Source organism: Podarcis raffonei, chromosome 13, assembly GCF_027172205.1.
Source record: "Podarcis raffonei isolate rPodRaf1 chromosome 13, rPodRaf1.pri, whole genome shotgun sequence".
Lineage (NCBI taxonomy): Eukaryota > Metazoa > Chordata > Lepidosauria > Squamata > Lacertidae > Podarcis > Podarcis raffonei.
This window is the reverse complement of record NC_070614.1, coordinates 55320429-55336910: the sequence shown is the minus strand read 5'-3', so window position 1 is coordinate 55336910 and position 16482 is coordinate 55320429. Positions and strand designations below refer to the sequence as shown.

At 56.0% G+C, this 16482-nt stretch overlaps 1 protein-coding gene across 4 annotated transcripts; it reads right to left on the bottom strand.

The window, feature by feature from the left end:
* Positions 1-3207: 3207 nt before the first annotated feature.
* On the bottom strand, positions 3208-16282 carry VGF (VGF nerve growth factor inducible). 4 transcript variants are annotated; one of them, XM_053363126.1, is made up of 2 exons: positions 15970-16282; positions 3208-5561 (listed from the first exon to the last, which is right to left on the bottom strand). In XM_053363126.1, exon 2 carries the CDS (start codon positions 5538-5540, stop codon positions 3804-3806), a length of 1737 nt encoding a protein of 578 aa, XP_053219101.1. In that variant the 5' UTR covers positions 5541-5561; positions 15970-16282; the 3' UTR covers positions 3208-3803. The 4 variants fall into 4 exon arrangements, with proteins under 4 accessions (XP_053219101.1, XP_053219103.1, XP_053219100.1 ...); XM_053363128.1 differs by lacking the exon at positions 15970-16282 and adding an exon at positions 8713-8849; XM_053363125.1 differs by lacking the exon at positions 15970-16282 and adding an exon at positions 8103-8190.
* Between the last annotated feature and the right edge of the window lie 200 nt (positions 16283-16482).

Here is a 16482-nt window from a genome sequence, read left to right as displayed (position 1 = left end):
GCCTCCCCGGCTTGGATCATCCTTTGTCTTTTTCTTTGTGAGCTGCCTTGGAGGACTTTTCTAGCTGAAAGGCAGCGCGGGAATAAACTTCAACATGGCCTAGCAGGCTTCCGAATGCCAGCTGCTGGGAACCGCTGGAGGGGAGAGTCGCTTTGGCACTTCCTGGTTAGCCACAATGCAAGCAGAATGCTGGACGAGTTGAGCCCCTGGCCTGATCCTGCAGCCTCTTGGGATAAGTCCATGCCTCTGCTGGGTGTGGAGGTTACGAGGGGGATTTTTAGGGCTGGTGATATATTGACATATTGTCCAAAACCAGTTTGAAGTCCATATTGTGATACCAGTTTCATCATTGTTGACCCGGCAAAAGTATCGCGAATCATGATATGTGTGCGTGTGCTATGCAAAAATCACAATGTGGGGAAACCTGTGAAGCCAGCCAATGTTTCTCTTGGTTCCTTCAGCCCCGGGTAACTCTGCCGTCTCATATGTATTCTGTAGCTGACCTCCTTTGTAATGTTTTATTTTGAAATATTTAAGATAATATTTTAGTTTTCTGTTAATTATGTTGCTTTGACTGTATACGCTATATTTGACTTTCTTTAGAAATGTTTGGATCTGGATTGTTTTATTGACGTTTTAAAATGCTGTAAACCGCTTTGAGGTTTTTCTTAAAAATATAAAGTGGCATAAAATAAATAAAATTAATAATAATAATTAATAATAAAACCTCTGCCATCTCAGCTCTCCCCTGCCTCGTGCAGGGGGGCAGCGAATCACAAGAGCAGGCGCCGGCAAAAATCACAGTGCTGGAGAAACTGTGAAGCCAGCCGATGCCTCTACGCATCTCCATCCTTATTTCAGACATGGTGATATATCATGGCGTCATTATGTTTAGTTGATGATATATTGCAATGGGGTCACGAAGAGTCGGACATGACTAAACGACTAAACAACAACAACAATATTGCAATGTTGAAAACCGGACATCACCCAGCCCTAGAGGTTATTGTTAATTTATTTCTAAATTGGGATTTCAAACCAGGCCTTCCGCATGTGCTCCCAGGGTGGGTTATGTACAGTGCAATGCAAGGAAACTGTAATGCATAATCATTTCTAGGCTGTAAGTTATGCTGCATCAGGAAGAAATGAGAACAGCGGTGGCGGCTGCAACAGGAGGGAGGTTTTTAATCTCATCCTGCACACACACACACACGCACACACACACAGACCGGATACCTGTGCAGAAAGGTGCACCTTAACCTACCATTGAAATGTGGTCAGGTGCTCTTTGGAGGGGGGGTCACGCCACACCTTGAATGCCCCCCCTCCTGTGCCACCACTGACCCTCCAGATCTGCAAATAATGAGAGTAACTCGTAATAAAATAGTTGCTTTTATTTTATAGCAAAACTAGGAATTCCACATGCTATTTACAACAGGCCAAAGGTGTTTTATTTCAAGTACAACAAAATGGATCAGGACATCGAAACAACTCTTTTTATTATTATTTTACAGGACTGGACGCCACAAAGCGAAGAAACTCGCACACTCTAGGACTGATGCCGGCGGAAGGGGGTTCTTTTTTTTGGACGCGTGCAGACTGCTTCCTTCACTGCCACCCTCCCCCTCCCCCCCCCCGGCTTGCTCTCTGGAAACCCGCCCTGGTGGACCCTTTCAGGTGCAGCTTTAGATGGTCATGGACTTACACAAGTAGGTATCGATACAGCATGCTCAAAGCCTCCCCCTCCCCCCCTTTGCAGGGGGGGCGGCAACTTGTTTCTGGGTGCCGGTGGAGCTCAAGGTGCCCCACACTTGGGTGCTGGAAGGAACGGCTCGGGGCGCGGGAAGAGTTTGTGGTAAGGCAGTTTGTGGTCAGGAACCTCTCGGTCTCTTTCTGATGCCCCGTCCTCCTCCATCTCAGCCAGGGAATCTTTTTGTTCTGGACAGAACTCCGTGGGGAGAGGGGGTGGCGGAGGCAGCAGCAGCAGCAGAGAGCCTCTGGGCCCCCAGTGCTTGAGGGGGAGGAGTGTGGATTTTGTGGCAATTTTGCCTCTTCCACCTGATTTAAGGCGGTATAAACCTCAGCCAGACTCTGGAGCCAAAAGTCTGCCCCAAGGGGCCGGAACACCCCCCCCGCCACCTGTTTGGAGTGGCTCTTTTTAAACATTGGTTTCAAATTTTATTTAGCTTCCAGCCTGGTTCTTTAGATTCCCACGCCTACTAAGCAGAGGAAAGTTTGGTTTGAGCAGGAGGGTTTGTAAACTGAACACAAGTGAACTGGGTTAATTTAGGTCCGTGAGAATAAGTCCTCCTCTCCTCTGCTCTCCGAGTATTTGAGGGCAAATACTCCTCCATGTTTGCGGCTTCTCAGCAACCCTGAATTTCCACACACCTTTCTTTGAACGGGGTCACAGCCAGGAAATTGGAGTGGGGGCACTTCTGTGTGCAGTTTCTGGGTCGCATCTTTTACCCCCTCCACTTTCGGTAGGCTAAATATTGGATGAGCAAAGAAGGGCAAGGTATTTAGCAGCTATGTTAGATTTCCAAAACATGTCTGTGTTTTAAAGGGCGGGCTGGACTAGATGACCCTTGGGGTCCCTGCCAGCTCTGCAATTTTAGGATTCTGCTATTCTTCTTGTTGCAGATAAAAGGGGCGTTATCTCTGTATCCAGCTGTGTGAGGAGCTTTTGCGGTGCTCAGAGCCTCAGTCTAGGCCAGGGATTCCCAAACATGGGTCTCCAGCTGTTTTTTGGGCTACAATCCTTTCCACTAGCCTTGCTAGCTAGGTATGGTGGGAATTGTAGTCCAAAACCAGCTGGAGACCCAAGTTTGGGAAACATCTGTCTAGCTTTTTGCTAGAGTAAACCACTCCCTGCTGCCCTGCTCAGGGTGCAGGATCAGATCCTCTTGGGTCCTCACTTTCAGTGCCACCTGGTGGCCTTCATGATCACAAACACCTGGGGAGATGTGGCCACAATTATTCATTCCTCTCTCTCTCTCCTCTCCACTGTTTGCTGGGGCTCCACTCTTGAGTGTGCTGTAAAACTGTGCATGTGCGTAGCCATGGGGGGAGGGCAGCTGCCCTCCCTAAACCAAGTAAATCAATAAAACATACTTAACTATCTGAGGTTCTGGCCCCCCTAACATGAAACTTGCCCCCTAATACAAATACTGGCTGTGCCCATTAAATTGTGCGGTTTTGGGGGGTGGCTATTTCCAAAGGGGGCAGGAGGGAGATCCAGACAGAGGGGGCGGTTTCAACTGAAAACCCCTTAGGATTTTCAGCGTTACACCTGGACTGCTTGCTTTGAGGCTGCCCCCGAGGAAGGAGAGGCCAGGAAGGGGGGGGGTCCTTGACAATTTTGCATTGACAGGGTTGCTGCCTGCTGTTTTGTACAGCTGGGACAGGCGGGGGGCGGGTCCTGCCCCATGGCTGCATGGGGAGCTCCGACTTGACTCACTGCAGCGGAAAAAGAGTTGTCCCTCTGTCTGAACGCTCCGCGGCAGCTTTCATTCCCCTCTGGAGGCCAGGTATGTGAGATGCGCACCTGATGAGCGTGTGGGCAGGGGGGCGGCGGCTTGGTGTCCGGGGGGGGGTGAGGAGGCAACCAGGCAGCTGGCTGAGAGGAGGAGGAGGGTGGGGTCGCAACCGGGCGTCCTCCGCGTGGCCCTTTCGCTCGGTGGGGGAGACTCTGTTCTCCTGACTCATGCAAGAACCTGAATTTCATGTCGGAAACACGGCGGATGGCAAAGTTTCTTTGGGCGGGGGGCGAGGAGAGGGGCGGAGGGGACCCCCGGCGGCTCTCACTGGAAAGCCTTGGGGCGCTTCATCAGCATCGTCTCGATGTAGTTCTGCAGCTCCTCGTCCTCGCCGCCGTCGTCCTCCTCGCGAGCCGGGCCGTCGTCGTAGAACTCCTCCCGGGGCACCACGGGGCCGGGGAGCGGGCCGCGGAAGCGCGCGTAGGGCGGAGGCTGGAAAGTCCGCGGGTTGATGTAGTTGGAGATCTTGTTGCTGCCCGCGTAGTTGCTGACGCCGCCGCCTCCTCCTCTGTGGCCGCCGCTGCTGCTGCCTCCGCTGGGCCGGGCCGGGTACCACTTGGGTGCCGGATACTCGTCCCCTTTCAGCACCTCGTTCCAGGCCGCCTCGTTCTGCTTGGGGAGGCGGCGGTGGTGGTAGGACTTGTAGTCCGCCGGAGGGTAGTAGGGCTTCTGCGGAGGCCGCGGCTCCGGGCGGTAGACGGCGTAGGCGGGCGCCTTCTTGGGCTTGTTGCGCGCCGGCGGCGGCGGCAGCGGAGGGGCCCCGGGCCCTTTGGCCTTGCTTCCCGCGGGGGCCACTTCGGGGACCTCCTTCTTCTTCTTCTCCACGTTGTTGATGATGTCGATGACGTCGTCGGCGGGCAGGTGCAGTTTGCTGGACAGCTCGATCAGGCGGTCGATGGTGTTGGGGTCGATGTCATCCTCGTCGTCGTCCTCCTCCTCGACGGGCGCCTCGTTGGAGCGCTTGTCCTCGGCCACGTTGCCCTCCTCGTCCTCGAAGAGGAGCCCGCTGCCCTTGCGGCGGATGCCGCTCCGCTGCGGCTGCTCCTCCTCCTCGTCGTCCTCGTCTTCCTCCTGCGCGTTGGCCCCCTGGCGCCCGTCCTCCTCCTCCTCCTCCTCGCCGTCCTTCAGCAGGTACTGGAGCAGCAGGTCGGAGGCCATGTCCGCCAGGCGCTCCTCCTCGGCCGCCGCCCTCCGCGCCTCCTCCGCCTGGCGCCGGCTCTCGGCCAGCTCCTCGTAGCGCCTCTGCAGGAGCTGGTGCTCCAGGTGCTGCTGCTGGCGCAGCTTGCGCGCCCCGTCCCAGGGCTCTGCTCCCGGGGCCGCCGGGCTGCGCTTGGCGTGCGCCCTCAGCCGCTCGTACTCCTCCAGCTCCTTCAGGACGTCGTCCCGCTCCTGGGGGGCCGGCGGGCCCTGGGGGGGCTCCGCCCTCTTGGCGGCCGAGCTGTAGCGCTGCAGCTCCTCCAACATGGACTTGAGGGCGTCCAGCTCCTGCTGCCCGAAGCTTCTCTCGCCAGCCTCGCCCTCTTCCTCCAGCCCGTCTTGCTTTCGGCCTCCGTCTTCGCCCGCCTCCCAGCGCGGCCCCTGCGCCTTCTTTTCCGGCTGCTCCTGCGCGTCGGAGCTCTTGGTCTCGCTGCGCACCCGCTCCTCGTTGGCGCTGGGCTCCGGGTTCAGGCTCTGGCCGCTGCTGGGCTTGTCGGCCTCGGCCTGGAGCGCTTGCAGGAGGACCGCGGCCAAGGCCTTGGGGTCCACGTCTTGAAAGAGGTCGCCTTCGTCGGAGCCGCCCCGCTTCTGGTCTTCGGCGCCGAGGGGTCCCGGCAGGATCCCCCGGCCGGCTGGAGAGTTTTCAGGCTGGGGGGACTCGCGGTCGTTGTCGCCGCCTGGGCGGGCCTCCTCCTCCTGCCCCCTTCCAGTGGGGAGCGCAGCAGCGCGAAGGTGGGACTGCGCCAGGAGGAGGCAGAGAGAGAGGAGCCAGGCAGCTCTGCGAAGGTGGTGAAGGCACGGCATCCTGCCACGCGGAGAGAGGTGCTGTGCAGGGGAGACAGACAAAGGCGAGGTCAGAGCGGCATGAAGTCGAGGAGACCCCCCTCCCCATTCTCTCTCTCTCTTCTGTACAGCAGGAGACTCTTAATCTCAGGGCTCGAGCCATAGGGCGGGTTGGACAGGATGACCCTCAGGTCCCTTTAGAAGTCTATGATTCACGCGCACAGATTGAGTGGTCTTGTGGAAGAGCAAAACCCCCACGTGCCATGGAATCCTAGAGTTGGAAGGGACCCTGAGGATCATCTAGTCCAACCCCCTGCAGTGCAGGGATAGGCAGGGATCGAACCTGCCACCTTGACGTTTTCAGCACCAAGCTCTGACCAGCTGAGCTGTTCCGTGTTATGTTGTTAACACTGTTGCCTCATGCAAGTTTGCCCTGGCATTTGGCGAGACCCACAAACTTAACGAACTTGGAAAAGGAGACGTCATCTCCTTGGCGGGAGGGGAGGTGCCTCGACCCACAAGCTTTGAGGGGGGCTGGCCGGGCTAGGTGACACAGTTCTGTCACCGAGGAGGGGGTGGCGGGGTCCTTTGGCGAGCCGCTCTCATTTCCCCGAAGGAACAAGCCTCTTCCTTATTAGTACTTCCCCTTCTGTGGGGCTGAGCCCCCGCTTTTCCCTCGGAAAATGGTTTCTGCCCAGCCCCACACCACGCGCAGCGCTCCAGCCCTCGTGTTAACGTGGCCCTCTCTCGTCCCCACATCTCCCCCCCCCCCACTCCCATTTTCTTAAGACCCGGCTGCATGGTGGGGCTTTGTTTCCCCCCTGAGCGGCGGAGAGGCACGTCGTGTACTGTACGCTCGTAATGGGTCTCTCATTGACAATTCCGTGCAGCGCCGCCGGATTCCGGGATCCTGCTCGCCTCGTAGGGTTGCCTGCCTGCCTGCCTGCCAGCCAGCGGTGCGCGCGCACACACACACCCGGGCAGCTCCTTTCGACAAAACGTCTCTCTCTGCGCGCACGTACAAAACACTACGCCATGCATCTCTCTCTCCTCCGCCCCCCCCGCACACTTTCCCAACTCCGCCGGGGTTGCCAAGGGTTGCCACGAGACGGAAGAGCCCGCTCATCGTGCTCAGCAGAGGGAGGGGGGCAGGAGGGTGCCGCCACCCCCACTCCTCCGTCGCCAGGACCATCTTCTTGGCACCCGGCTACATTCCTGCATTCTCAGCCTAGGTGTGTTCAATTGGGGGGGGGCTGCTGTTTATCGGAAGTGCATTTTGAACTGGCAGTTTTATTACCCTCGTTTTTGCCTTTTCCACCAAGCCTAGTTTTCCCCCATACTGTGTGGGGAACGGGGGGGGGGGCTCTTCCGTCTGAATCGTGCTGTGGAAGAGGGGAGTCTGCGGGGGTCCGCTTGCAGCTAGATCTGGGGTCCCCATCATTCTTTCCCTGCCTCCCACCCACCACCCACTTTCCTGGAGCTGCTCCAACACCCTCCTCTCATCGACTGGGGTGTTCTTTCATACACCCCGCTATTCGGCTTTATATGGGACCGATGGGATCTTCGTTTCCCCCCACCCCGCATATAAGAGTTAATATAGAACAAAGAAGTCCCCCCCCTCGCGCCCCCCAAGCCCACCTTTCCTTCCTCAGTTATCTCTGAGCTGTGGGTCACTGGGCTGACTGGTTCTGGGGGAGCGAAAGCGTCGCCCGGCGCCTCCCCACATCAGAGAGAGCGCGCGAAGGACCTGCTGGCTCGTCTCTCGCTCGCTCGCTCGCTCCCCCCCTCTCTGCAGTCCCCACACCCACCGCCCACACATGCAGGGGAGGAGATGACTGGCAGCCTCAGCGCTGCTGCCGCCGCCTCCCTCTGCCGGCTGAGACCCTCCGCTGCCCCCCCTCTTTCCCAACAGCCATTCACCTTTTGAAAGCTGACCCCCGCTCCAATGCCGTTGTAGCAGCCCCCGCCCCCCATTTTCAGCCCCTCTGCATAACTTAGCCCCACCCCAGTTTCAAGATATCCTTCCCACCAACACCCCCGGATTCCTCGCCATCTCCAGCGTTCGCACAATTCCTTTCCAGGTCCCGATTCTTTTCCCCACAAGCGTTTATCCTCCCCCTCCATCCTCAAATGATAGAATCCCCTGCCCCACATCTGCGTCCGCCTACCTGCCATATCTCGAAGCGGCCGAGCCCCCCCCTCCATTTCTCTCTCCCCCTCTACGACCGGCTTCCCCCTGTCGCTATCGAATGGCGCCCGCCCCTCTTGGGGAACCGCTCCAAGGGGACCACCCTGAGCCCCGCATCTCGGGGCAACCCTTCTGCAAAGCCGCGGGGGGGGGGGGAGCAGACGCCCTACTCGCCAACCGGCGGTTCCCATCCTGGAGACGCGCAGCCGCCGCCCCACAGCCGCGGCCGCCGCCTGGCCTTCAACCACAGCTACCGAGCAGCGCTTCCTTCAGCTCCCCCCACCCTCTCCGACCGTCCTTCCAGGGATGGGCGAGGCGGGCCAGGGGTTGTCCTCTAGGACCCCCACCCCCTCTCTCCGCCTGTGTAATGACTGCAAGGGAGGAGGACGTGTTACCGGCTCCGTGGCAGCTGCGCCGGCCGGGGGTCTGGGGTCCGCCCCACCCTCTGGAGTCGCTGGGTCCGCCTGCCGGGCTCTGCCTTTTCCCGGCGCCGCTGGTTCGCTGGCTGGCTGGCCGGGGCTGCGCTACCGCCGTTCAGCACCTTGGAGAGCGGCTGGGCTGGGCGGCCGCTTTTGTACTTCCAGCCGGGCTCACGTGGGGGGCCCCATTGACGTCAATGTTCATTCATAAAATTCGAGCACGATTGGAGGGGAGCCCCGCGCCTGCGCAGAACCGGGGGGGTGGAGGAAAGAAAGGAAAAAAAGTCCAGCGAGCGAGCGAGCGAATAGAATGAATGAAGGGAATGAATGGGAAGAGAGTGGAGTGTTGGGTGAATGAATGACTGAAGAAGAATCGGGAGGAGGAGAGAGGGATTCGTGAATGGACCGGCGGGCTGGGAGACGGGGCCTGGGGGAGACACGGAGGAAGCCTCGGCTCCAGGGCCTGGGGGAGGCTTCCCCGCCGCCTCTGGCCGGTGTGGGCGCTCGGGAGCGCGCTGGCGGGCGAAGACCCCTTTGTTCCCAGGCGCCGCTCCGAGAGAACCTCTCTCTCTCCCGCGCCCTTTACCTCGGGGCCAGTGCGCGGAGGGCGCCCTTTGCGAGAGGCGCCCGTGGACGCGCACGCAGGTAACCAGGCGAGGTGGGGCGCGCTAGGAGGACGCGTGTGCTCCGCGCGTGTGTTCAGACGGGCGCTCGCCCGGAGAGTCCACGTCGCCTTCCTGCCCGCGCGCGCGCGCGCCAGTGCGGACCCGGGGCGCGCCTCCTCTTCCTCCTCCGCGCTTTAACCGGCGGGTCTCCTTCTGCGCCCTCGCCTCTTACGAGCGATTCGATGGGGAGATGCGCTCTGGCTGGCTGGCTCTCGGTCTCCCGACGGCCCGGGCGCTTCACTGCCGGCTCCCTCCCACCTGCGCGCTCTCGCGCCTCTCTCCTTCCAGCCCCCTCTCACCGCGGTGCTCGCCCATTCATACAAAGAGCGCCCCCCCCCCAGCGCCGCATTTTAATCCTGCCCTCCATCCCTGGACGGCGCTCCTCCTCTTAGCTCCCAGGTTGATCAGCTCCCGCCCCACACTTTTGGGTGGGGGTACGTGCCACCGGGTGCTTCCAGCCTCGGGGGGTGGCAGGTGGGGAGAAGGGCAGGGGCGATGAGTCACCCTCCGCACGCTCTGCAGTCCTCTGCGTCCTTCACGCCCCCTTCACGGTCCTGGGAGTGGGGGTTGGGGTGGGCGTTGCGGTGGCTGCTGATGCTCGGCTGCTGCAACAGCCCCATATGTGGGGAGAGGGGAGCTTAGGGCAGAGAGAGATGCTTACAGGTGGAACCCCACCCCCAACACACACCTCTCCCTTTCTGACATTACTCCAAAGATGCTGGTTCCCTCTCTGCCCCTCCCCCAACACTGTCATTCGTGTTTTGCTGCAATGAATGAGGGGATTCATTTTGCGCCCCCCCCCCGCTGCAGTGGAGGGATCTATGCTGCACAATGCTGGGGGTGGGCGAGCATCCACGGGAAGGTCATTGACACCCCCCCTCCTTAGCTGCAGTTGAGCAAGGTGGCTCCGTCCCTGAAGCCCCCCATGTATGCACACAACGCCAAAAGGGTCTCTGGGGGTCTTCCTGCCCCATTTCAGCGAACTCTGCCCCCCCACCCCAGTTGCAGGGGCTCCTCAGCAGCCTGGATTTAAAACTGAAAGAGACATTCACAAATACTTGGGACACAGCAATATCTCATTGCCTGAATGAAATCCCACCTTCTCTCCCCCCCCCCCCAAGTGAAAGGTGTCTGCTTCTAGATTTTTGGGCAACCTTCTAGATCCTTTTTGGGCTGGGTAGGTTTCAGCCATGATAAACCCTCAAAGCAGAACAACCGTCTGCATGCAAGCTGTCGAATAACATCAAATATTGGAACCCGCTGAAGGTATGAAATATTCTGGATGCTAAACACAGACCAAATTGTTGGTAGACGTGGCTGTCGAGCATTCAGCTCTAAGGAGGAGGTTTGGCAGCAGATTTCTCTCTCCTGAAATGTAGGGTTGAAACAACAGCTGTGTACATCTTGCTGTTGCCTCTGTCCTCCCGCTCCCACTGCTGGTTTCTGAAGACGTATAGACATGACGTTAGCCACAATTCATACTTGCCCTGTAACTATTTGTGTATCTTCATGCATTCTCCCCTCAAGCCAGCTCCAATCTGAATTGGAAACCGAAGACACACCAACACCCCCTTTTCAGCTCAGCTGAGATGTGGAGGTTTGAGCCGGCCATTGAGCATGTGCAGAGGGCAGCTTTACAAACAGGCGTTCCAGGTGGGGGTGGATCGCAGGTGTGTGGGAAAGCAGACAGGTAATGTGCGTCAGGTGATGATATCCCCGCTCCCCTTGCACCCCCTGGGGCAGACAAGCAGTGAGTCACTTAGTTGTACAGCACTGTGAAAATGCGATTTGAAACTTGGGGAGGAGAAAGAACCTCAGTGCAGGTAGAAAAGCTCAGTTGGTGGAGTTTAGTTTTAGATTTGAAATCCCGCTTTATCACTACCCTTCAGGAGTCTCAAAGCAGCTCACAATCTCCTTTCCCTTCCTGCCCCACAGCAAACACTCTGTGAGGTGAGTGGGGCTGAGAGACTTCAGAGAAGTGTGACTGGCCCAAGGTCACCCAGCAGCTGCAGGTGGAGGAGCAGAGACCCGAACCTGCTTCCCCAGATTACGAGTCTACCTCTCTTAACCACTACACCACACTGGCTCTTGACTCTTAATCTCAGGGTCATACGTTTGAGCCCCACGTCGGGCAAAAGATTCCTGCATCTCGGGGTTGGACTAGATGACCCCTGAGGTCCCTTCCAACTCTACAATTGAGTGATTTTTTTGTCTTAAGCTGCTAAAGTATCCATAGGCTTCTTCCTGCAGAGTGAAGGTTTCCTTGGAGAGAGACGCTAGTAATCCACCATGTGGCTAGATTTATGAAACCAGAGTCCATACATACATAAGGACCATACGTTGCCATCCTGTAAGAACATGAGACAAACTTGCATCTGGATCAGGCCAGGGCCCATTTCCTCTGGTTTTCAGCAACTGAGATTCAAAAGGTATTCTGCCGCCTCCTCCATGAATCCATCCCATTCTCTTCTAAAGCCATCTTTGCGGAAGGTTGCGGAAGGGAGTTCCACACTTTAACTCTTTCTTTTATCTATCCTGAAGCTTCCAGCATTCAGTGTCATCAGATGTCCACAAATCCAGGTGTCATGGGAGAGGGAGGGAAACTTTTCTTCTTCCATGCCATGCATAATTGCATAAACTCCTGCCGTGCCGCCTCTTACTGCCTGAAAAGCCCCCCAGTGCTGCAACCCCCTCCTCACGGGAACAGCCCTTTATCTGGAGCGGAACAAAAATCCATCTAGCTCAACACCCTCCTGCTTTCCATGGTGGCCGACCAGGATTTGAGGGCAACAACCTTTTCTCCCTCCCTCCCTCCCTCTCTCCTTGGTATCCATACTCTCCAGGCAGTCTTTCTGTGAGGTCAGAGCAGCACAAGAACCTCACACCCCAAAATGCAGTCCTGGGTCCCTCTCCTTATTGCATCACTTCCTGTGTGCAAGACTGGACCTCCCTGCCTTGCGCAAAGTTAAATGCAGCTAGTTCCTGTTTAGCTGCGTTTAAATTTGACAGCTCCACCACAAACAACAGGAGTGGAAGAAGTTCCCAGCAGTTGGATATAGCCCAGCACCCTGTTCTCTGTCAGGTGCACCAAAATGGAGAGGCTCACCTGCAGGACCTCTCTCCCAGCCTTATGTGGAAATGTGTGGATTTGAGACCTTCTGCATGCCAAGCAGGTGTTCTGCCACTGAGTTCTGACTCTTCTGCTTCTTCTGGGGGGACCTGCCGTCCAATCACAGGCAGGAGACTCCAGGACATCATATCCTCTGAACTTTTGTGGTGGGAAGGGGAATAATCGAAACTTTCCCTCTGTTTCTTCCTTCCACTACTACGCACTCTTTTTCTTACCTGCGATGGAGGGAGATGTTTCTTCACTCTCCTCCAGAGAGCAGTCCCCCTTTTGAACTGGACTGTGGATATTTGTAATAATAATAATATTTTATTTATATCCCGCCCTCCCCAGCCGAAGCCAGGCTCAGAGTGGTTAACAACAATAAAAGTAACACAGCATTCTAAAATCAATCCATTTTAAAATCAATTCAAAATCAAATTACAGTGGTACCTCGGGTTAAGTACTTAATTCGTTCCGGAGGTCCGTTCTTAACCTGAAACTGTTCTTAACCTGAAGCACCACTTTAGCTAATGGGGCCTCCTGCTGCCGCTGCGCCGCTGGAGCACAATTTCTGTTCTCATCCTGAAGCAAAGTTCTTAACCCGAGGTAATATTTCTGGGTTAGCGGAGTCTGTAACCTGAAGCGTATGTAACCTGAGGTACCACTGTAATGGCAACCATTGGGCTAGAGTTCTGTGAGGATTACCAAGGTAAAGGTAAAGGTAAAGGGACCCCTGACCATTAGGTCCAGTCATGGCCGACTCTGGGGTTGCGGCGCTCATCTCGCCCAACTGGCCGAGGGAGCTGGCATACAGCTTCCGGGTCATGTGGCCAGTATGACTAAGCCACTTCTGGAGAACCAGAGCAGTGCACGGAAATGCTGTTTACCTTCCCACCAGAGCGGTACCTATTTATCTACTTGCACTTTGACGTGCTTTCAAACTGATAGGTTGGCAGGAGCAGGGACCGAGCAACGGGAGCTCACCCCATCGTGGGGATTCGAACCGCCGACCTTCTGATCTGCAAGTCCTAGGCTCTGTGGTTTAACCCACAGCACCACCTGCGTCCTTTTGAGGATTACCAAAGGAGGGGGTAAATAATAAAATTTTATTTATTATTTACCCCCTCCTTTGGTAAACATTTAAGGATTATTGCCTGCCTGATTTTCATCACTGTGTTTCTCCCCCGCTTCTCCCACCCACCACGGGCCAATGGAGACCCCCTTGCTGGCACAAGCCGAAACTCCTTATTCTGCCCCTCCACATAGAAGAGAATTAGAAGAGTCTTCTGGGTCAGGCCAAAGGGGGCCCATCCAGTCCAACACCCTGTCCTCACAGTGGCCCACTAGATCATAGAATCATAGAATCATAGAATCATAGAGTTGGAAGAGACCACAAGGGCCATCGAGTCCAACCCCCTGCCAAGCAGGAAACACCTGTTCCCTGTTGGGAAACCAGCAAGCAAAACCCAAACACAAGAGCCCTTTTCCCTCCTGGGGTTTCCAGCAACTGGGGGTCAGAAGCATCGCTGCCCCGACCACAGAGGCAGAGCAGGGCCACTGTGGCTATTAGCCATTGATAGCCCCCTCCTCCATGAAACAGGGTTGTTAAGACCCCGGAGACCAGAGGAGGGGTTCCTTGTTGGTTGAGTTGCCCAGATGGTACTGTGGTCTAAACCACTGAGCCTACGGCTTGCCGATCGGATGGTTGGCGGTTCGAATCCCCATGACGGGGTGAGCTCCCGTTGCTTGGTCCCTGCTCCTGCCCACCTAGCAGTTGGAAAGCACCTCAAAGTGCAAGTAGATAAATAGGTACCACTCCAGCGGGAAGGTAAACGGCGTTTCCGTGCGCTGCTCTGGTTCGCGAGAAGCGGCTTAGTCTTGCTGGCCACATGACCCGGAAGTTGTACGCTGGCTCCTTCGGCCAGTAAAGTGAGATGAGCACCACAAACCCAGAGTCGGCCACGACTGGACCTAATGGTCAGGGGTCCCTTTACCTTTACCTTACTCCATAAAGGGTGAGGTGAGAAGCCATGGGCTTGGGGTGAGAAGTGAGGTCTAGAAGCCAGTGGCGTAGCGTGGGGGGTGCAGGGGGGGCCGGGCGCAACATCTGGGGGTTAGGGCAAATCCACGGGTTAGGGGGTGCAAATTACTTGCCTTGCCCCGGGTGCTGACAACCCATGCTACGCCACTGCTAGAAGCTGTGAGCCTGCAGGGGGCAATAGGGAAGGGAGCCTGGGCTCAGAGGGTGGGGTGTGTGAGAGCAGCCTCCCCACGTGTGACCCCTGGCCCCTTTCCGTGCCATGGGCTACCTGACGCCCTCCTCCAACGCCCACATTGACTCACTCACACAATCACTCCTACCTCCTCCTCCTCCTCGGCCATTTCCCATCCTTTCTCCTGGAAAATTAGCTGCTCCCTCCCGGGGCTAATGCCGGATTTCCGGGCTGTCAGAGCTTAGATTGATGCCTGGTGAGTGAGTCACTCTTGCAGCAGGAGCCTCTGATTGTGTGAATGAATCAAAGGGGCTGGATCCCTGCCTGGCTGGCGTAAAGCAGGGCTGCTCTGCCTGGATCTCTGCCGCTCTTCCTCGACTGCAGCAGGAGGGGGCTGGCCCAGAGTCAGGAGCCGCAGGTGGAGGAATTATGGGGTGGGGGGGCTGGACCTGCGGAGCAGAGGGGCAGCCCAGTTCAACAGAGGCTCCCGGATTCAATTTCATGCTTGGCCAGATCCAGTAGGTGGGTGGAGAGATGGGAGAGAGAGGAGGGGAAGGGACTGAGTCGTCCGCTTAGGACCACTTCGCTCGCTTTCCGGCTGCTCTGTCAGCTACACCCCCTTCCTCCTATGCGGCCCACTATTCTGCAATACCTCAGCGCCTGCACCCCCCAAAAAAACACCCACAGGCAAAGGGGGTACCACCAGCAATTCACCAGGGAATAAAATCTGGCAGGTTTGCAAAGGCAAACTCTAGGCCGTGGCCCCCCCATCCCTTACAGAGGTTGCAAGGGCCAGACACCCAGACAATCTTCCTGAGAAGTTTGGCCGAGGGGCTTGGAGGTAAGACTTGAGGGGGAAATGCTCCCTATGGCCTCGCTCCTTCCCTTCAAGGCCCCCCTGTGGGGGAGCCCCTTCCCCGCCTGGGGTTTTGCTAGATCAGGCCAATGGCCCATCTAGTCCAGTGTCCTGTTCTCAAAGTGGCCAAACAGTTGCCTCTTCTGGGAAACTCTCAAGGGGGACTTGAGCGCAAGAGCAAAATTATTCCCGCATGGGATTCAGAAGTGTCACTGACTCCAGCTGTGAGGCAGAGCAGAACCTTCACAGCTAGTAGTCATTGGCAGCCCTCTGCTCCTCTGTGAATTTATCCAGGTCTCCTGTAGCAGGGAGTTCCACATGTTAACCCTGCACTGCATGAAGAAGGACTTTCTTCAATCTGCCCTGAATCTTCCAGTGTTCAGCTCCACTGGATGCCCACGAGTCTCTGTGATAGGAGAGAGGGAGCAATTTTTTCTCTTTCCACTTTCTTCATGCCATCCCTAATTTTACAAACTTCTATCACTTTGCCTCTTACTCAGCTTTTCTCTAAGCTGGAACGTCCATAACCCTGCAGCCTTCATGATGGAGATGGACTGAGCTTTAAAGCTGTCAATTAAAATGTAAACCTCCTGTCCCATGTGTGTGGGAGAATTGTGAGAGTGAACAGGCTGTGAAACCTCTTTGGCAAAGTAAAAAAACACGTGTGCTTTTGCAGCTAACTAGAAGCTAGGAATTAGGAAGATACACTTTTTTATCCCTGTTTGTGGTCTGCTGACCTGCCCCTCTTTGTCCCCGTTGCTAAGAATAAACCACCCCTTTCAGCAAAAACAAAAAAGTTTACTTACAATTCAACGCAGACAGCAAATGCATCAAAATAGTAGGTACTTCTTAGTTACAAAATGCAAAATTAATTCCAAAAAGGTGTGACCTAGAACAATTAGGATATCCAAACATGTGCTATGCAGACTTCTCCCTTCTGTTTCCCTCTTAACACTCTCAGACTGTTTAAGTAAACAATAAAAATATAAAGCTTACTCACCTATAAGTCTTGCCAGGATTCAACAGCTCCAGTGATGAAAATCAGACAGGCAGTAATCTTGAACAATTACAAAAGCGCATAGTCCAAAAATGGTGTGCCTTCTCTTGAGGAGAGCTCACAGGCATCTTTTGCCCCATCACAGGTAAGGAGAAGAGTGTGAGAGGAAGAAGACATTTTCTATCATTCCCCTTCCTGCCACAAAAGTTTAGAGGATATGACATCATACATTGACTCGCTAGCGGATCAGTCCTCCAGCAGGCATGACATGAAGTGGGGGCTGCCTCGCCCCAGCCCTACCTGAAGAACACCTGCCTCCTCATCACACCTGCCTCCTTTTCTTCTCCATTATTCTGCTCTGGGGACTCTCTTGGCTGCCTCCACCTTGGCCCTTCCTCTTTCTGCCCATTCGTTCATCCATTCACCCGTTTATTTCTGTTTGCGATGGGCAAAATGACCTTTGGGTTCCCTTCCAACTCTACGATTCTAAGAACAGCTCTCCCTCTCAGAGACCCT

Bases quoted from the DNA above. Each gene is read 5' to 3' on its own strand.
- VGF (XM_053363126.1), bottom strand. From the start codon at position 5,540: ATGCCGTGCCTTCACCACCTTCGCAGAGCTGCCTGGCTCCTCTCTCTC.